General features: G+C 40.0%; 1 protein-coding gene across 8 annotated transcripts in view; it reads left to right on the forward strand.

Moving 5' to 3' along the window:
* Positions 1-1021: 1021 nt before the first annotated feature.
* DNM1L (dynamin 1 like) overlaps positions 1022-21918 on the forward strand; it is a 49688-nt gene continuing 28791 nt past the window's right edge. For 4 of the 8 annotated variants that reach the window (XM_055318567.1, XM_055318568.1, XM_055318565.1 and 1 more), the window contains exon 1: positions 1023-1248. In XM_055318567.1, coding sequence (XP_055174542.1) covers positions 1147-1248 — 102 coding nt within the window. In that variant the 5' untranslated portion in view covers positions 1023-1146. Of the gene's footprint in view, positions 1249-21918 lie in introns of all 8 variants that reach the window. The other 4 variants (XM_055318562.1, XM_055318564.1, XM_055318569.1 and 1 more) reach the window with 2 other exon arrangements.

Raw genomic sequence — 21918 nt, forward strand, 5'->3', positions numbered from 1 at the left:
GTCTCTCTCATGAATAAATAAATAAAGTATTTTTTAAAAATTAAAAAATAAAGAATATAAAAAGGCAAATTTTGACTACTACCGTAGGTGCACTTAACCCAAATTGGAAAAAAAAAAAAAAGCAAGCAAGGCAGTTATCAGATCGATTTCCACTTTGCCAGGAGTCAGGGCAAAATAAAATTTTATACAGAATATAGAGAACAGGGGCTTAGCCCTTTCCCCTCCAAAAACTCTTCACCTAAGATTCTTTCTGAACGTGCTATTTATTTTTTTTTATTTTTTTAAAAGATTTTATTTATTTATTCATAGAGACAGAGAGAGAGAGAGAGAGAGGCAGAGACACAGGCAGAGGGAGAAGCAGGCTCCATGCAGGGAGCCCGACGTGGGACTCGATCCCGAGTCTCCAGGATCACGCCCTGGGCTACAGGCGGCGCTAAACCGCTGCGCCACCGTGGCTGCCCTGAACGTGCTATTTTGAAAACGTTTTTACAGAAATCTCGGGAGAACCCGCGTGTTCTAACTGGGACCGACGTTCTGTTTGTTTTGTTTTGTTTTGCAAAATAGCAGCGCACGCCCTCCGCAGAATCAGCCTACACACCCCCGCACCTGGTCGGGGAGCCAGAGGCGATGAGCTACTCCTTTAAGTCTCTTCAACCCGTCCCGGTTAAGCAAGCTTCTGCATAAGGAAATGGCATCTTGGATCCTCAGGCTACCCCGCTGTACTTAACACATATTCCCTTCCGGCATTTTCGCCCTCGTTGCGCCCCGCGAACAGGCGTAAACGGGTCTCTTCCTTCCTACCCTCGGGGCCTGGCCCCCCAGCCTTCCGACAGGAGCCCGTGCAGCCGGCCCTCCCAGCTCCTCCTTCCGCCCGGCGCCGCACAGCCTTCTGGAAGCCGTAGGCCCCCCCCACCCCCCCGCGGTCCTCCGCCCCCCCAGAACTACAACTCCCGGCAGACTTTGCTCCTCTCCACCTTCCTCTTAGCGCACGGCCCGCCGGGAGGGGGCAGGTAGCGGGCGGGCGGGGTCCAATGGGTGCCGGCTCCCGAGGAGAGGGCGGAGGAGAGGAGGAAGGAGGCGGACTCTGGGCCCCGGCCCCATTCATTGCCGCGGCCGGCCGGGCGAGGGTCCCGCGTTCTCGGAGTCATGGAGGCGCTAATTCCTGTTATCAACAAGCTCCAGGACGTCTTCAACACGGTGGGCGCCGACATCATCCAGCTGCCTCAGATCGTCGTGGTGGGGACGCAGGTACGCGACGAGGGCGGTGTCCGCTCAGGCCGGAGTCCGGGGCGCGGGCCCGGTGGGGGGCTTGCGGCGGCGCCCGCTCCCGGCTGGCCTTTGCGGCCTTTGCTGGGGGCGCCGGGGCTCCCCGGGCTCGGCCGCGCCTCTCCGCCCGGGGCTGCGTTGCTCCGGGCCTGGGAATCCGGGCCCGGTCGGGAGGCGAGGGGCGGAGCCGGCGCGGCGGGCCCCGCGGGTCTCGGGGGCGGGCTGGGGGAGGGACCCGCCGGCGGGCGGAACTGGAGCCCGTGGGGACCGGGCGCGGCTGGGCCGGCGGGCGGCTGCTTGCAAGGGCACCTGGGGGACGCGCGGGGCACGCGGGGCCACCCTGGGCTCGTGGTGGGCCGGCTGGCCCCTCCTCGGGTAGTTCTAGGGAGCGTGGCTTTTTTTATTCCTCTCCTTGGCTTGCTCCGGGGATGCGGAGTCAGTTTTGGAGCCGCCGGGTCGGGGCCGAGAAGGCCGCAGCTGTCTGACAACCTGAGTGTTTGCCTGCAGTGCAATCCCTTCAGGGTTCGAGATCGCCGCAGCAATTACAAAAAAACCCCAAGAAGCAAAAGAAGCCCTCCAAAACAAACAAACAAAAACATCCCCCTCGAAACCACCTGTACTTGGGAAGGAATAACCAGTTTTTCTGCATAGGCTGTGGTTTTTGTATTCCGTCCAAATTGGGCATCAGGGTTCTCAGGTCTTTTCGTTTTTGGGTCTCCTAGATAGCATCATATTTAATAGGCAGAAATGTTGGAGAAATAAATTATTTCTAGAGTGACAGAGAAGTAGTACAAGTTTCATTTTTTTCTGCCTGCTGTGTTTCTTGGTTTAAGAATCATAGGACTTTTTTTTTTTTTTAAGAGTTCAGAGAAACACATTATAGAGATTACTTGATATATTGATTTTAAGTGTTTTCATTTCTTAATGATCTATTCGGTTGAGAAGGGGACGGTTTGCTCATTTTCTATTGCTGTATCTTGCCACAGCATTTTAGATTATAAATATTACGAGAGGGAATTTAATGGTCAACGTACTATAGGATATTTTCAAACACTTGGAGACCATAGACATTCTGCACTTTTTCTTGCTTTTAAATCAAGTGATAGAAATTGTTTCAGAAACGCATTTGCTTGGTCTGCTGTAGGATTACTATAGGTCCTGGTCTCTCCTGCCTACATATACTGTAATATTTGTAACTCGATATTTGTAATTTGGACACTGAATCATCAATATAATTTTGTGAGAGGTATTTTTATTTAGCATATTTTTTCACTGCCATATTCCTGTTCCTAGCACTGAAATAGTCTGGGGGTATGTAGTGAATGCTCCGTAAATACTTTAAATGAATGAATATTGCTCCAGTAATTAGATAATATTTTAAAACACTGGGACTTTTATTATCAAAACGTATCTGTTTTTGAAAATAGAATTAAAGGAGATGAAATAAATCTTTGGTAGTAATTTCTAGATGTTTCCTGTCTGTGGGCCAGAAACTTTCCATTTACTTTAAAGAGATTCTCCATGCTTTTTAAGCTTGAAGCAGTAACAGAATCAGGGCTATTGTGTATCAACATAAATAGTTTAAAATCAAGGACTTTTCTTACACCTTTGAGTTTATTTCAGTGAATAAACCTGTTGGCAGAATTGGGAGGGTCAGAGTAGAAAAGTGAAGACTGTTATGGAAAGTCATTAACATAATGCTAGGAAGAACCATCCTAGTAGTGACAGATGTATGCTGCGTCTGTATGTTGTTTGAAATTACTTGGAAATTTTGTTGTTGTTTTTTTTTAAAGATTTATTTATTTATGATAGACAGGCAGAGGGAGAAGCAGGCTCCATGCCGGGAGCCCGTCGCGGGACTCGATCCTGGAACTCCAGGATCGCGCCCTGGGCCAAAGGCAGGCGCCAAACCACTGAGCCACCCAGGGATCCCCTGTTGTTGTTTTTAAGTATGCTCTATAAGACACCCAGCATGCTTTTCTTTTCTTTTCTTTTCTTTTTTTAAGATTTTATTTATTCTTGAGAGAGGGAGGGAGAGAGAGAGAGAGAGAGAGAGAGAGAGAGAGAGGCAGAGGGAGGAGCAGGCTCCGTGCAGGGAGCTCGACGTGGGACTCTATCCCGGGACTCCAGGATCATGCCCTGGGCCAAAGGCAGGCACTAAACTGCTGAGCCATCCAGGCGTCCCCCAGCATGGGGTTTGAACTTAAAACCCTGAGATCAAGAGTCACATGCTCTACTGAGTGAGCCAGCCAGGCAACCTGGGGAAACTAGTTTTTAAAGACTTGATTTAGTGAAGTTTCTCTCCTTTTAGGTCTTTATTAGCTGAAATTCAATTCTTTAGGGATCCCTGGGTGGCGCAGCGATTTAGCGCCTGCCTTTGGCTCAGGGCGCGATCCTGGAGACCCGGGATCGAATCCCACGTCGGGCTCCCGGTGCATGGAGCCTGCTTCTCCCTCTGCCTGTGTCCCTGCCTCTCTCTCTCTCTCTCTCTCTCTCTCTCTCTCTCTCTCTCTCTCTGTGTGTGTGACTATCGTAAATAAATAAAAATTAAAAAAAAATTCAATCATTCAGGTACAGAAGAGATAAGATTAGAAACAGTGTCTTTTCCTTTTTTTTTAATAGTATTTTCTTTCTTTAAAAAATTATTTATTTATTTATTCATGAGAGGCACACACACACAAAGAGAGAGAGAGAGAGAGAGAAACACAGGCAGAGGAGAAGCAGGCTCCATGCAGGAAGCCCGACGTGGGACTCGATCCCAGGTCTCCAGGATCACACCCTGGGCCGCAGGCGGCACTAAACCGCTGCGCCACCGGGGCTGCCCAGTGTCTTCTTTTCCATGTTTTCCTCAGTATGTTGAAAAAAATCTGGTCATCTACTTTATATCTATGCCATTTAATGTTTTGCAGCATGCAACACATGCATTACATTCATATTTAACAGAGTAGGGTATCGTGAATGGGTTCCAGACATAGTGTTCTGACAGGTGAACTTCTCAGGGCAGTGATGACGTCTTCATAACACAGGTAGTCTCTATCCTACACATTACCTATACCTTAAACGGCTGTTGGTCCCATTTTGTCGAACTTTTTAGAGCAGTGATTTGCAATCTTAGTGTATGTAAGAATAACTTTGAAAATAAGTTCATGGATTCTGTCCCCAGAGATTATGATTTTCTAAGTCTTCGTTGGCCCAGACACCACAGGTGGTTCCAATGCAGATGGTTCCTAGAGCCTAATTGAAAAGAATTTTAGTGCATGTTTGATTTTAAAATGCATGAAGCTGGAAAAGACAGGGAAGCTGAGCCCAAGGGCATATCACCATCCAGTATAGCATGTTCATCTTGGTGGCATTCTTGCTAATCCTTTATATTTTGATTTCTTAAATTGCCCAAGTAATATTTATTTCAATCCAGAGAGTTGGAGGAGTTGAGGAGAGGGAATCATGTTTATAGCTGTAGATCATTCACAGCTTTTATGATTTAGCTAAATAGTTTTCTTTTTTCTCTGAGGGCATCCGTGTGGAAAGAACAGAAGAGGGGAAAGAAAAGGTTGATACTTGTAGACTGTAGTGTACTTTGCAGGTGGAGAAGGAGATAAGACTTAAATAACTTTTGTGACTCAATTTGGGAAATTTAACCACTATTTTTAAAGTTGAGAATTAGAAGGGGGAGCCCTCCCACGTATGTAATCCAAACCATCACCTACTATAGGAATCCCAGTGCTAATGACATTAACCTGAGACTCTGGCTCAGTTGCTAGTAAGGAACTTTTTACTTTACCTTTTATTTCAGTGATTTAAGCACTCCAACTTTAGTAATTCAGAAAGGAATCTTGTGTTTTAAAGGACCAATTTGCAGACCTTTTTTTTTTTTAATTTAACATTTAAAAAATTAAAATATAATTCATATAACAAAATTCACCTTTTTAAAGTGTATAGTTTGGTGGTTTTTAGTATACTCACCAGGTTATCCCATATCACCACTATATAATTCCGGAACATATTTTTTAAAAGGAATTTTTTAAAAAGATTTTGAGTGAGAGAGAAAGAGAAAACACGCAAGTATGTATGCAAATGAAGAGGGAGAAGCAGACTCTCTGCTGAGCAGAGAGCCTGACTCAGGGTTTGATCCAAGGGCCCTGTGATCATGACCTGAGCTGAAGGCAGAAGCTTAAAGGACCACTCAAGTGCCCCTAGAACTTTTCCCCTCAGAACATTTTTATGCAGGAAAGAAAACGTACCCATTAGTAGTCTTTCCCCACTTCCACCCTTCTGCCTTCAGATCCTCTGGTAGTCACCAATCTACTTTCTGTCTTCTATGGATTTGCCTGTTCTGGACATATAAATATAAATGAAATCAAACAACATGTGGCCCTTTGTGTCTGGCTTCTTTTGCTCTGCATGTTTTTTAAGTGCATCCATGTATTCATTACTTTTTATTGCTAACTAATATTCCATTGTATAGATATGCCACAGCTTGTTTATTCATCATTAGTTGATGAATCTTGGGTTGTTTCTGTTTCACTTTTTGGCTCTGATGAATAATGCTATGAATATTGTTTACAAGTTTTCAGTGGACATGTTTTCATTTGTCTTGGGTACATACCTATGAGTAGAATTGGTCGGTCATTTGGTAACTTGTTTAACTTTGAGGAACTGCCACATTGTTTTTCATTGTGGCTGTACCATTTTACATTGCCTCAATGCATGAGGGTTTCAGTTTCAGCACATTCTCACCAACTCTTGTTATTGTCTTTTTTAAAAAGTGCTAAATCGGGGTGTCAGGATGGCTCAGTGAGTTAAGCATCTGGCATGATCTTGGGGTCCTGGGATCGAGCCCCACATCTGGCTTCCTGCTCAGTGGGAAGTCTACTTCTTCCTCTCCCTTTGCCCCTCCCCCTGCTCATGTGTGTACTCTTTAAATCTTTTTTTTTTTTTTTAAGATTTTATTTATTCATGAGAGGCACAGAGAGAGAGGTAGAAACATAGGCAGAAGGAAAGGCAGGCTCCCCACAGGGAGCCCAGCGCGGGACTCCATTCCAGGACCTTGGCATCACCACCTGAGCCAAAGGCAGACACTCAACCACTGAGCCACAAAGGTGCCCCATCAAATAAATAAAATATTTTTTTAAAAATGCCAAATTATTGTAGAATTCTTTATCTTTTTTTAAAAATACCTCCCTCCCCACACTGCTGTCTACATTTTAGTTCCTGAAATCTTGTCTGCTCCTGCTGGATAGGCCTTCATTTGTCTTTTTTTTTTTTAAGTTTGTTTGTTTATTTATTTATTTATTCATGAGAGACAGAGAGAGAGAGGGGCAGAGACCTAGGCAGAGGGAGAAGCAGGCTCCATGCAGGGAGCCAGATGTGGGACCCAAACCCAGACATAGGATCACGACCTGAGCCAAAGGCAGACGTCCAGCTGCTGAGCCACACTATTCTGGTGTGTCCCATAGGTCTTCATTTGTCTTGTGTTCATAGAGGTGATGACTTCAGTTTAGTAATTTGGTGCCAAATATTGATCATAGTTTTCATTCCTATACTGATTTCTTATGAATGTTCTTAGGTAAACTCAGTTGCTTAAGTGTCTGCCTTCAGCTCAGATCATGATCCTAGGGCAGTGGGAAGTCTGCTCCTCCCTCTCCCTCTGCCTCTCCCCTTCTGCTTATGCTCTGTCTCTTGCTTTCTCTCAAACAAGCAAATAAATAAAATCTTTTTTAAAAATGAGGTGAAATTTATATAACCTAAAACTTGTCAGAGTGTACAGTTCATTGGCATTCAGTATTTTCATGATGTTGTGCAATTACCACCTCTTTCTACATCCAAAACATTTTTATCACTCCAAAAGCAAACTCCGTGCCCATTAAGCAATCACTTTTTGTTGTCCCTCTAGTCTTCTGGCAACCACCAATCTTCTTTCTTCTTTCTTTCAACCACCAATTTCTATGGATTTACCTATTCTGGATATTTCATAGAAATGGTGTCATAAAACATGTCATCATTTATGTCTGGCTTCTTTCACTACAAATTAAAAGTTTAAAAATTAAAAATACATTTTTATCTGTTATATTAATATCGAAATAAGTAAAAAGTCTGTTTTATACATGAAAAAAAGCTTAGTTAAAAACTGAATCAGTTTTGGGTAATGTGTTATGAATGAATATTTACTATTACCTATTTCCAACTGATGGTAGTTATCAGAGAGAAAAAGCTAAAAATATGAGTCTTTTCAGTGAAAGAGTTTCGAAATATAAATCGAAAGCACTATACATTTCAATACAGTACAATTTGTAAGAAACTAAAAGACACTGAGACCAGGCACACAAATCTCTTAACTCTTCAATATATCGATTTTGAATCAATTTGGGAAGTATGTGAATCTGTTGACAGAATTTCTTATAATTGAGATATAATTGAAATACAGCATTTTATTAGTTTCATGAGTACAACATAATGATATGTTTTGTTTTTTAAAAGATTTTATTTATTCATGAGGGACACCGAGAGAGAGAGAGGCACAGAGACACAGGCAGAGGGAGAAGCAGGCTCCATGCAGGGACCCTGACGTGGGACTTGATCCTGGACTCCAGGGTCACATCCCAGACCGAAGGCGGCGCTATACCATTGAGCCACCCAGGCTGCCCTAATGATCTGATGTACATATATACAGTGATCACACTAAGTCTAATTAATATTCATTATCACACATAGTTGCATTTTTCTTTATGAAAACTTAAGATTTATAGTCTTAGCAACTTTCAAATATACAGTATTATTATCTATAGTCACCATATTGTACATTACACCCATAGGACTTTATTGGAAGTTTTTACCTTGACCACCTTCACTCATTTCACCTAACCCTGCTTCTGACAGCCAATAGTTCTCTATATCTATGACCTTTTTGGTTTTTAGTTTTCATGTGTAAGTAAGACTATATGGAAATAAGTCTTTCTCTGACTTATTTCAGTTAGTTTAATGCTGTCACGATCCATTTATGTTGTTGGAAATAGCACGATTGCTTTCCTTTTTATGGCCAAATAGTATTCCATTGTGTGTGCATGCATGTGCTTGTGTGTATATTAGCATATATTAGAGTAGTCTTTTAAGGTCTTTTGTATTTCTGTGATAATAGTTGAAACATCTCTTATTTCTTTCTCATTTTGAGTCCTTTTTTTGGGGGGGGGCAAACTTAGCTAAAGGTTTGTGTATTTTATCTTTCCAAAAAAACCTTCGTTTCTTAGTTTGATTTTTTTTTTTTTACTGTTGTCTTTTTATTTAGTCTCATTTCATTTATATCTGCTTTGATCTTTGATATATTTTATTCTTTTACTAATTTTGGGCTTAATTTTTGTAGTTCCTTGAGGTGTAGTGTTGATATGTTTCTAGAGTTTTTTTTTGTTTATTAACATAGGCACTTATCACTATGAGATTCTCTGTTAGAACTGCTTGTGCTGCAATCCTGTAAGTTTTGGTATGTTTTATTTTCATTCATTTCAAGCTATTTTTTAAAAAGATTTTTATTTATTTATTCATGAGAGAGAGAGAGACCTAGACAGAGACACAGGCAGAGGGAGAAGCAGGCTCCATGCAGGGAGTCTGACATGGGACTCGATCCCAGAACCCCAGGACCACGCCGTGAGCCAAAGGGCAGATGCTCAACTGCTGAGCCACCCAGACTTCCCAATTTCAAGCTATTTTTTAATTTCTTTGTTCATTTATTGGTTGTTTAGTAGTATGTTGTCTAATCTCCACATTTCCACAAATTTTTCAGTGTTCTTGTAATTAATTTCTGGTTTCATACCATTGTGATTAGAAAAGATGCTTGTTATCATTTCAGTATTCTTAAACTTATTAAGATTTGTTTTGTAGCCTGGTATATGATCTATGCTGGAGAGTGCTCCATGTGCACTTAAGAATGATGTGTATTCTGTTAGTTTTGAATAGAATAGTCTATGTATGTTGCTTAAGTCCATCTGGTCTAATGTGTTTTTCTTAATTTTAAATACAGTTCACTTAATATACAGTGTTATATTAGTTTCAGGTGTACAATATACTGATTCCACAATTCTATACATTACTCATTGCTCATCATAAGTGTACTCTTAAATCCCTTCACTTATTTCACCCCCCCCACCGATCTAATAACCATTAGTTCTCTGTATTTAAGAGTTTGTTTTTGTCTCTTTTCTTCGTTTCATTTAGCCACATATGAGTAAAATCATAGGGTATTTTTTTCTTTTTCTGACCTACTTCACTTAACATTATACTCTCTAGATCTATGTTATTACAAATGACATTATTTCATTTTTTATGGCTGAGTAATATTCCTTAGTGTGTGTGTATATATATGTGTGTGTGTATCCTTTTATTATTTTATTTTATTTTATTTTATTTTATTTTATTTTATTTTATTTTATTTTATTTTATTTTATTTTTTTGTTTCTATCCTTCTATTCTGTGTATACTCACCATCCTTTCTTTGTCGATTTATCTATCAGTGGAAACTTGGGCTGCTTCCATAATTTGGCTATTGTAAATAATGCTGCGGAAACCAAAAGGGTGCATATATCTTTTCAAGTTAGCATTTTTCTATTCCTTGGGTAAATACCCATTAGTGGAATTATTGGATAATATGGTAATTCTGTTTTTAATTTTTTGAGGACCCTCCATATGGTTTTCCAAAGTGGCTGCACCAGTATGCATTCCCACCAAGAATGGGAGGGTTCCTTTTTCTCCACATTTTTGCCAACACTAGTTTCTTAAATTTTTAATTTTAGCCATTCTGAAAGGTGTGAGATAGTATCTCATTGTGTTTTTTTTTTTAAAGATTTATTTATTTATTCAGAGAGAGAGAGAGAGAGAGAGAGAGAGAGAGAGGCAGAGACACAGGCAGAGGGAGAAGCAGGCTCCATGCAGGGAGCCTGATGTGGGACTCGATCCTGGGTCTCCAGGATCACACCCCGGGCTGCAGATGAGGCTAAACCGCTCTGCCACCGGGGCTGCCCCTCATTGTGGTTTTGATTTGCTTTTCCCTAATGAGTATGTTGAGCACCTTTTCATGTGTCTGTTGGTCATCCATATGTCTTCTCTGGAGAAATATCTGTTTATGTCTTTTGCTCATTTTTATTGGATTGTTTGTTTTTTGGTGTTGTATAAGTTCCTTATATATTTTGGATACTAACCATACTAACCCTTTATTGGATATGTCATTTGCAACTATCTTCTCCCACTCAGTAAGTAGACTGGCTTTTAGTTTTGTCAATTGTTTTATTTGCTGTGCAGATAATCTCAATAGTTTATTTTTGCTTGTTTCCCCTGCCTTAGGAGATTTGTCTAGAAAAATCTTACTCTGACACATGTCAAAGAAATTACTGCCTGTGCTCTGTTCTAGGATTTCTGGGTCTCAGGTCTTACTTTTAGGTCTTTAATCCATTTTGAGTTTATTTTTGTGTACAATGTAAGAAAGTTGTCCAGTTTCATTCTTTTGCGTGCAGCTGTCCAGTTTTCCTAGTGACATTTGTTGAAGAGACTATCTTTTTCCCATTGTATATTCTTGCCTCCTTTGCCATAGATTAATTGACCATTGTGGATTTATTTCTGGGCTCTCTATTCTGTTCCATTGATCAGTGTGTCTATTTTTGTGCCAGTACTATATACTGTCTGGATTACGATAGCTTTGTAGTATATCTTGAAATCTGGGATTGTTTTTTCTCCTTTTTCCAGATTACTTTGACTATTTGAGGTCTTTTGTGGTTCCATACAAATTTTAGGATTATTTGTTCTAGTTCTGTGAAAAGTGATGGTATTTTTTTTAAGAGTTTTTAAATTTTATTTCATGAGAGAGAGGGAGAGGCAGAGAGACAGAGAGAGAGAGAGGCACAGAGACACAGGCAGAGGGAGAAGAAGGCTCCATGCAGGGAGCCCGACATGGGACTCGATCCTGGGTCTCCAGGATCACACCCTGGGCTAAAGGCAGCGGTAAACCACTGAGCCACCCAGGCTGCCCAAAAGTGGTGGTATTTTGATAGGGATTGCACTAAATCTGTACATGGCTTTGGATACTACGGACATTTTAACTATTTATTCTCCCAGTCCATGACCATGGAATATCTTTCTATTTTGTTTGTGTTATCTTTATTTTCTTTCTTTAGTGTTTTATAATTTTCAGAGTAAAGGTCTGTCACTTCCTTGATTATATTGATTCTTAGATATTTTATTTTATTTTATTTTATTTATTTTTTTTTTTTTTATTTTATGATAGTCACAGACAGAGAGAGGCAGAGACACAGGCAGAGGGAGAAGCAGGCTCCATGCACCGGGAGCCCGATATGGGATTCGATCCCGGGTCTCCAGGATCGCGCCCTGGGCCAAAGGCAGGCGCCAAACCGCTGTGCCACCCAGGGATCCCAGATATTTTATTTTTGATACACAATTGTAAAGTGGACTCTTTTCTTCATCTTTTTCGACTGCTTCATTGTTAGTGTATAGAAATACAATGGATAACTGTGTATTGCCTTTAAATTTTGCAAATTTCCTGAATTCATTTATCCATTCTAGTAGTTTTTTGGTGGAATTTTTAGAGTTTTTTTTTATATATAGTATCATTTAATCTGCAAATAATGGACGTTTTACTTTTTCCTTACCAATTTGAATGTCTTTTATTTCTTTTTCTTGTCTGATTGCTGTGGCTAGGACTTCCAGTACTGTGTTGAATAAAAGTGGGGAGAGTGGACATCCTTGTCTTATTCCTGATCTTAGGGGAAAAGCTCACAGTTTTTCCCCATTGAGGATAATGTTAGCTTTGGATTTTTCACCTAGGGTCTTTATTATGTTGAGATATGTTTCCTCTAAACCTACTTTGTTGAGGTTTTTCTTTTTTTAATCATGAATGGATTTTTTAAAAAAGATCTTATTTATTTTAGAGAGAGGAAGAGGGAGAGTGAGAATCATAAGCAGACTGCCTTCTGAGCATGGAGGCCCACATCATGACCTGAGCTAAACTAAGAGTTGGTTGCTTAAGCAACTGAGCCACCCAGGTGCCCTGATGAATGAATTTTTTTACTTTGTCAGATGTTTTTTCTGCATCTTTTGAAATGATCATATGGTTCTTATTTGTTTTGTTGATGTGATGTAGCATGTTGATTGATTTGTGGATATTGAACCACCCTTGTATCCTGGGAATAAATCCTACTTGATGGTAGTGAATGATTTTTTAAATGTATTTTTGGATTCAGTTTGCTAATATTTTATTGAGCATTTTTGCATCTCTATGTTCATCAGAGATACTGGCCTGCAGTTTTCTTTCTTTTTTTTTTTTTTTTTTGTAGTGTCTTTATCTGGTTTTGATATCAGGGTAATGCTGGCCTCATAGGATGAATTTGGAAATTTTCCTTCCTTTTCTATTTTTTGGAATAGTTTGAGAAGAATAAATATTAACTCTTCTTTACATGTTTGGTAGAATTTTCCTGTGAAGCCATCTGGTCTTGGACATTTATTTTTTGGGAGGTTTTTTGTTTGTTTGTTTGTTTTTTACCAATTCAGTTTTGTTATGAGCAATTGGTCTATTCAGATTTTTTCTTCCTGATTCAGTTTTGGAAGATTGCGTGTTTCTAGGAATTTATCCATGTCTTGTAGGTTGTCAATTTGCTGGCATATAATTTTTTGTAGTATACTCTGTGTAGTATCCTTTTATTTCTGTGGTATTGGTTGTTCCCTTTCTTTCTTTTTTTTTTTTTTTTGGTTGTTCCCTTTCATTTCTGATTTTGTGTCCTCTCTTTTTTTCTTGATGATTCTGGCTAAAAGCTTATCCATCTTCTTTATTTTCACAGAACCAGCTCTTGATTTCATTGATTTTTTTTTGGGGGGGTACTATTTCATTTTTTATTCTATAATTTTTAATATTTCCTTCTATTCATTCTGGGCTTTGTTCTCATTCCAGTTATTTTAGATGTAAGAGTATATGAGATTTTTCTTATTTCTTGATGAGGCATGTATCACTGTAAATTTTCCTTTTAGAATTGCTTTTCCTGCATTTAAAAACTTGGACCACTATGTTCTCATTTATCTCCATGTATGTTTTGATTTTTTTCATTGACCAATTGGGTGTTTATTACCATGTTGCTTAACGTCCATGTGTTTGTGTTTTTTTCCAGTTTGTTTTTCCCTCATAATTCATTTTTAGCTTCATACTGTTGTAGTCAGAAAAGATGCATGATATGATTTTGGTCTTCTTAACTTTATTGAGACTTGTTTTTATAACCTAACACGTGATCTATACTGGTGAATGTTCCAACAAAAGAATGTGTATTCTGTTTTTGGATGGAATGTTCTGTGTATATTTAAGTCCATCTGGTCTAACATGTCATTCAAACACACTGTTCCGGGGGGTGCCTGGGTGGCTCAGTTGGTTAAGTGCCTTACTCTTGATCTTAACTCAGGTCTTGATCTCAGAGTTGTATGTTCAAGCTCCAGACAAAGACACTGTTCCTTTATTGAATTTCTGCCTGGATGATCTGTCCATTGATGTAAGTGGGGTGTAAAAGTCCCTCACTATTATTTTATTACTATTATTTTTTCCTTTTGTGTCTTAATATTTGCTATATGTATTTAGGTGCTCTGATTTTGGGTATGTAGATAGTTATAATTGTTATATCCTCTTGTGGGATTGACCTGTTTATCATTATGTAATGCCCTTCTTTGTTGTTTGTTACAGTCTTTGTTTTAAAGTCCATTTTTTTTCTGATAGAAGTATTGCTACTCCAGCATTTTTTTTTCATTTCTATTTGCATGGTCTGTCGTTTTCCATACTTTCACTTTCAGTTTTTATGTATCTAGGTCTGAAGGGGGTTATTTTAGGTAGTGTATAAATGAGTTCTTTTTTTTAAAATTTATTCATGAGAAACACAGAGAGAGAGAGACACAGACACAGGCAGAGGGAGAACCAGGCTCCATGCAGGGAGCCTGACATGGGATTTGATCTCGGGTCTCCAGGATCACGCCCTGGGCTGAAGGCAGTGCTCAACTGCTGAGCCACCTGGGCTGCCCCCAGAGTAATTTCTTTTTCTTTTTCGTTTTTTTCTTTTTTTTTTAAAATATTTTATTTATTTATTCATGAGAGTCACAGAGAGAGAGAGAGAGGCAGAGACACAGGCAGAGGGAGAAGCAGGCTCCATGTAGGGAGCCCGACGTGGGACTCGATCCCAGGACTCCAGGATCATGCCCTGGGCCAAAGGCAGGCGCCAAACTGCTGAGCCACCCAGGGATCCCGAGTAATTTATTTTTATTTTTATTTATTTTATTTAATTATTTTTTTTATGATAGTCAGAGAGAGAGAGAGAGAGAGAGAGGCAGAGACACAGGCAGAGGGAGAAGCAGGCTCCATGCACCGGAGCCCGATGTGGGATTCGATCCCGGGTCTCCAGGATCGCGCCCTGGGCCAAAGGCAGGCGCCAAACCGCTGCGCCACCCAGGGATCCCTAATTTCTTTTTAAAGTCCATTTCACCACCCTGTCTTTTGATTGGAGTGTTTGGTCTATTTACATTTAAAATAAGTATTGGTAAGTGTGTACTTTTTGCCATTTTGTTAATAATTTTCTGTTTGTTTTTGTGGTTCTTCTCTGTTGCTTTCCTTTTCTCTTTTTCCTTGTTATTGATGACTTTGTATTGTTATGCTTGATCTTCTTTCTCTTCATTTTTTGTGTATTTATCATAGGTTTTGGGTTTGTAGTTACCATGAGATTCATGTGTAGGATCCTAAGTATATAGCAGTCTTTATTAGGTTGATGGTTATTTAAATTTGAATACATTCTAAAAAAGTCTTTTTTACTCCCTCCTTCATGTTTTATGTATATATTTTACATCTCTTTTTTCATAATTTTATTATTTCTGAGTGTGGCTTTTTCCTCCTCAGAGAAGTCACTTTATCACTTTTTGTAATGCTAGTTTAGTTTGATGAACTTCTGTAGCTTTTGTTTGAGAAACTCTTTATCTTTCCTTCAATTCTGACTGATAATCTTGCCAAGCATAGTAGTTTTGGTTGTAGATTTTTTTTCCTTTTAGCACTTTGAATATATCATGCCATTCTCTTCTGGCTGTAAAGTTTCTGCTGAAAAATCTACTGATAACCTTATGAGGTTTCTCTGCTATGTAACTTTTTTCCTTTCTCTTGCTAATTTTTATTTTTATTTTTTTTATTATTATTTATTTATGATAGTCATAGAGAGAGAGAGAGGCAGAGACATAGGCAGAGGGAGAAGCAGGCTCCATGCACTGGGAGCCTGACGTGGGATTCGATCCCGGGTCTCCAGGATCATGCCCTGGGCCAAAGGCAGGCGCCAAACCACCGCGCCACCCAGGGATCCCTCTCTTGCTAATTTTTAAATTCTCTTTCTGGGACTGGAGCATCTGCCTTTGGCTCAAGTCATGATCCTGGAGTTCTGGGATCAAGTCCCACATCAGTCTCCCTGCATGGAGCCTGCTTCTCCTCCCTCTGCCTATGTCTCTGCCTCTCTCTGTGTCTCTCATGAATAAATAAGATCTTTAAAAAAATAAAAATTCTCTCTTTAACTTTTGCCATTTAAATTATTATATTGTCTTGGTTTGTGCCTCCTGGGTTCCTCTTGTTTGCAATTCTTTGTGCTTTCTGAACTTGGATGTTTGCTTCCTTCCCTTGGTCAGGGACATTTTCAGCTATTATTTCTTCATATCATTTTCTGCCTTTTTCTTTCTCTCTTCTCCTTCTGGGACCCCATACTGTGACTGTTAATTCGCTTGATGTTGTCCAGATCTCTTAGTCTAATTGCCACCTTAAAAAATTCTTTCTTTGTGCTTTTCAGCTTGGGTGCTTTCCATTACCCTGTTTTCCAGATCACGGATCCAGTTTTCTGTGTTCTCTAATGTGGTGTTGATTCTCTCTAGTGTATTTTCTATTTAAGTTATTGTTCTTTTCAAATGTGATTACATCTTTTCAGTATTTGCTATTTCTTCATTGAAGGTCTCACTGAGTTCTCCCACTCTTTTCTGCAGTCTGGTGAACATCTTTTGATCATTACTTTAAACTCTATCAGGCTTATTGCTTATCTCCATTTCATATAGTTGTTACTCTCAGGGTTTGTTCTTTTGTTTGAAGCATATTCTTTGGTGCCCCATATTGCTTGACTTTCTTTGTTTGTATGAATTGGATAGGACAGCTACTTCTACTAAACTTGAAAGTGTGGTCTTGGGTATAATCATCTCATGTATAGATTGTGTGTGCTTGGTGACTTTGGTTGGCTGGAGCTGTGTCTGGAGTAGGGTCCTGGGACACTCTGCTGGGGCTGCCCTAGTGGGATAGCCAATGCAGAAATGGGCATGGGCCAGAGTGGTCCAGGGGCTTTCCATTCAGAGGGTGCTCTGGCAGCACAGCTGAAGATGAAGTGGGTGCAAACCTGGGGTCCCTGGTGTCTCACTACAGAGGGCACCCTGGTATGGCAGCTAGAGCTGAAGTGGATATGAGCTGGTCCCTGGGTTCTCCACACAGAGGATTCCCTGGCAGGATTGCTGAAGCTGAAGTGGGTGCAAGTTGGTATGTCTGGGGGTACTCAGTGCAAGGGGTGCCCTGGCAGGGTGATTAGAGCCAATGCTTGTGTGGGCCAGGGTGTCCTAGAGCACCCATGCAGGAGATGCCCTTTTGGGGTGACTGCAGCCAGGATGTGGTACAGGCCGGAGGATCTGAAGTGCTCTACTTAGGAAATTCCCTGGTGGGGTAGCTGGAACTGAGGCAGGCATGGGCCAGGGGCTTCTGGGGTGCTCTATTCAGGAGGTGCATTGGCAGAGTGGCTGGATCCAGGAAGATATAAGCCAGGTAATCCTGGAGTGTTCTGTGCCAGGAGTCAAAGTGGTGTGGTTCTGTAGTGTTCTGGGGTACTTTGTGCCTATGCCACCTTGACATGACAGCTGGAGCTATACTGACTGCTGAGCAAGGGTGTCTTGGTGTGTGCCACACTGGTGCTGCCTTAATGGTATGGCTGTGACTGGTGTGGGCTAGGGACTCAGTACTCTCGGAGGTGGCAGGTTGACTATGACACCTGGAACTCTGCACCCATCATCTGCACTGTCAAGGTAGAAGTTGAATGTAGACTGTGGCACTTGCCAGCCCCTCCAACCTGGAGCGAGTTCCAGCAGCTCCCTCACTGTTTGGTGGAGTTGTATGGCTGGATCTTTTATATGCTAATTGCTTTTTTAAACCAGAGCTTTTTTCTGTGCTCCAGGGCAGATGAATCTGCCCATTGTTCCCTTGTACTATCCTTCTCTACTGCAGTTCAGAGTTGGAGGTAGAGGTTCCCTTCCTTATAGTGTCTGGTTTCTTTGTCTCTCTTGCTGATGTGGCCTTTCTGTGTTTTGTCACGTAGAAGCTATTTAGGCAGCCCTCAGTTCTTCAGAGGAAGTGGTATATAATTAGGTGTAGATTTGATGTGTCTGTGGAGGAGGTGAGTTCAGCATCTTCTTAAGCTGCCATCATGGACAGGACTCTTGTTTATTGTCATGTTTTTAATTTATGGTATTTAATGGTGATTCTTATACCTCCCTAATTATTGAGTGTGGGCATCTTTTCTCTTGTCCCTTTGTAGTTCTACTTTTGTGAGTTTCTGTTCCTATCTCAGCACATTATTTTCTACTAGATTATCTTTTTCTTACTGGTTTGTAGACATTGTTTTGGCATTTTGCTTACTAGTTCTTGTCAGTTATGGGGATCACAAATATTTTCCTCTAGTTCTTTTGTATGAGTAAAAGAAATTTCAATTTTACTGTGTTGAATTATCAAGTTTTTCCCCCTAGTTTATACATTTTACATAATAGGGAGTCATTCCCTATCTTAAAGTCAGAAAAGTATACTTTAATGTTTTTCAGTACTTTTAAAAATATGTAATTCATCTGAAATTACTTTCTCCTTTGTTTTGTCATAGCTTTATTGATGTTGAGGTATATATACCATAAAGTTCGCCCACTTGAAATGTATAATCAGTAGTTTTTAGCATGTTTGTAGAATTGCAGCCAACACCATAATCTAGTTTTAGATATTTCATCATTCTAAAAAGAAACCTTGTATCCATTAGCTATCACTCCCCATTTCCCTCCATCTCCAGTGATTGGCAGTCACTTCATCTATTTTCTTGCCTGTTCTGGACATTTCATATAAATAGGATCAAATAAATACATGGCCTTTTGTGACTTACTTTCACTTAGCAGAATGTTTTTGAGGTTAATCCATAGTATAGTAGGTATCAGTACTTTATTTTTTTCATGATTGAATATTGTAAAAAAAAACCATAATATTAAGCATTAGTCTCAATATATCCAAGTGGGCTAAATTTCCCAATTATGGTTTCTGAGATGACAGCAGTGATAGAATGGTTTCCTAATCTCTATTTGACTTTCCCGTAAAAATGGGGCAAATGGAATAGGAAACCCAAAACCCATGATTGTTTACAACGTTTTTTAAAAAGATTTATTTATTTATTTTAGAGAGAGAGAGAGAGACAAAGCACGCACAAGCAGAAGGGAGAGGGAGAGAGAATCTCAAGCAGGATCTGCACTCCGCATATGAGGGGCTCAGTCCCAGGACCCTGAGATCATGACCTGAGCTGAAACTGAGAGTTGGACATTTAACTGACTGTGCCACTCAGGTGCCCCTACAACATTTACAAGAAAATTAGTTGACTGTGTTTCTTTGTAAATCCCCCATACCACTAGGTTGGGGACAAACCACAAACAGCTGCAAGACCTGTGTATTATTATCTATTCAAGAAGAAGAAGAGGGAAGCAGTGGAACATCAGATGAATCTGGGAATCGTAAAATAGGCAAAAGGCAGTCACTGGAAATCTTGGAGGGCCAGTTTAAGAATACCAGCTGAAACTGGGTGGCATTTTGCACACACAGATAATGGATGAGTGAGAGAGTCTGTGGTGAAGTCTTTTTTTTTTTTTTTTTAATTTTTTTATTGATTTTTATTTATTTATGATAGTCACAGAGAGAGAGAGAGAGGCAGAGACACAGGCAGAGGGAGAAGCAGGCTCCATGCACCGGGAGCCCGACGTGGGATTCGATCCCGGGTCTCCAGGATCATGTCCTGGGCCAAAGGCAGGCGCCAAACCGCTGCGCCACCCAGGGATCCCTGTGGTGAAGTCTTAATGGACTAGTGCACCTTTGTGAAACTTTGAAAACTATCCAAAGCTTCTTTCCAGGACCAATTCTCACAGTGCAATGGAACTGAGAATATAACTGAGCTTCCCTTGAAGAATACAGACAAAGGAAGAGAAGATCCTGATAAAAATTAATGTGAAATCTCACAAAGTATTTAAAGAAGAATGAGGCTCAGAATAGCCTTGTAGACAAGAAAGGACACCAGGAAGACATATCCAGATGAAAATAATTAGATATTAAGACTAAAGGCAAGACAAGACATTATAATCACAACAAGGCATTAAAAAACAAGTTTGCATAAAAGAAAAAACCTAGGTGATAGAATTTATTAATAAAATAATAGAAATGAAGAAAATTTTGGAAGTGAAGAAAATGGAAGGAATACAAGAGCAAGAAAAAAAAAGACAGACCATAAGAGAGGAAGATGAAAAGGAACAGGATGTTAAGAATAAGGGTTAGATAGAGTTATAAAAAGAATTTGAAAGAAGCTAACAGGGCAGCCTGGGTAGCTCAGCAGTTTAGCACCACCTTCAGCCCAGGGCCTGGTCCTGGAGACCCAGGATCGAGTCCCACATCAGGCTCCCTGCATGGAACCTGCTTCTCCCACTGCCTGTGTCTCTGCCTCTCTCTCTGTGTGTGCGTCTCTCATGAATAAATAAATAAAATCTTAAAAAGAAAGAAAGAAAAGAAGCTACATATTGAATACAGGTAAAGAAGATCCAACATGTGTATAATGGGAGTCCTTCAAAGAAGAAAAAAAGATAGTAAAGTAACAAACAGTTACTAAAAATTTAACTGAATTAAAAACACATTTGGAATTCCATTTTTTAAAAAGACTATCTATTCATGAGAGACACACAGAGTGAGGCAGAGACATAGGCAGAGGGAGAAGCAGGCTTCCTGCAGGGCACCTGATGCAGAACTCTATCCCAGCGCCCTGGGATCATGACCTGAGCCAAAGGCAGATGCGCAACTACTGAGCCACCCACGCATCCCTGGGATTTCATTTTGAAAAAGCACATCACATACCTGAGGGCATTGACACAGAAAGACCAACCCTGAGACAAGCATAGTCTAGTAAAATTATTGGACTTTAAAGGAAAAATAAAAAGTCCTTAGATGTGCAGGCAGAAGTCACAAAGTCTCTTGGAAAACCAGATTATTGTCATAACCTTTCAACAGTAACCATTCATGAGAAAAGATATGTTCATAAAATTTATGAAGGAAGATACAATTCATTGTGGAATTTTATACGTAAGATATTGAAGAGTATATGGGCCCAAGCTTTATGTAATCCAGCTGATTTTCAGGTAGAAAAGTCACAAACTTACATGTATGCTAGGATTTGAAGAATATTAGCCCTTTCTGAGGAATCTATTAGAGAACAACTTCAGAGAATCAAAATGACTAAAGGCATTAATGTAAGGACTGATGTTAGCATGACACATACTTGCAGAGCCAAATGATGGTTAAAAAAAAGGGGAAAACATGGTCTGTAAAGAGGTGGGAAAGAATGGAGATATCATTTGCAAAATATATAAAAAATTATTCTCAGCTATCTTATTGGTAGTGGTAGTATTGGTAATATTTGGAGGCTAACCAAATAATTGTGAATTAGAATACACAATTGTTAGAATAAACATTCTTGGTGTAGAAGAAAAGATAGAGACAACTCAGTTTGAGAAATGTATATATGTGTGTATGGGATGGATGAGGCAAATATTGGTAGCTGAGATAGAGAAATAAGCTAAATGTTTAACTTCAGGAGTTTTTAAAGAAAAGAAAAGATAAATAACTCCTTTTATCGGGGGGGGGTGCTAAGAAGTAGAAATGAACAGTATTAGAAAGATGACTACAAGATGAAATCAGTAAAAGATTTGACCAATAAAATCAATTTAATAATCAACTGGAAAATCTGATTATAAGAAACTACAAAGACAAAATATTAAAATAAAAATAAACTATCCTAAGAATATTATAAGCAGTTATGCCTGTAAATTTGAAAATGCAAGGAGTTAGACGGTTCATTTTGTTTAACAGACAGGTTCTATCAAAATGCATAAATTAAAGAACAGGAAATTTCCATTTTGCTCAGAGTGAGTACAGAAATGATGGAAATCACTTTATTTTTCTTAATGAGAGGAATAAACTGAGACCCTAAAATCTGGCAATACCAAGTGTGACATGTAATCTTCAATTTGACCATTCCAGTCAACATTCCTGTTCTTTCTGAGATGAGACCTTTCTGGACAACATGAATGGGACTCCATGTCCTCTGGCATCAGATTGGATTTGGAAATGGGGAGCCCTGGATATTTATTCCTGTGGCTCAGGCTCTGTATGTGGTTTCCTTGGGCTGGCTCTCCCTCTTTTCAAAGTTCTAGTCTTCAGGGCCTTTAGGTGGTAACAGCTTCTTTGTTGTTATTAGTCTGGGTTATAGTACTATCCCTTGTGATTTCCGAGAGCCT

Source organism: Nyctereutes procyonoides, unplaced genomic scaffold (assembly GCF_905146905.1).
Source record: "Nyctereutes procyonoides isolate TBG_1078 unplaced genomic scaffold, NYPRO_anot_genome, whole genome shotgun sequence".
Lineage (NCBI taxonomy): Eukaryota > Metazoa > Chordata > Mammalia > Carnivora > Canidae > Nyctereutes > Nyctereutes procyonoides.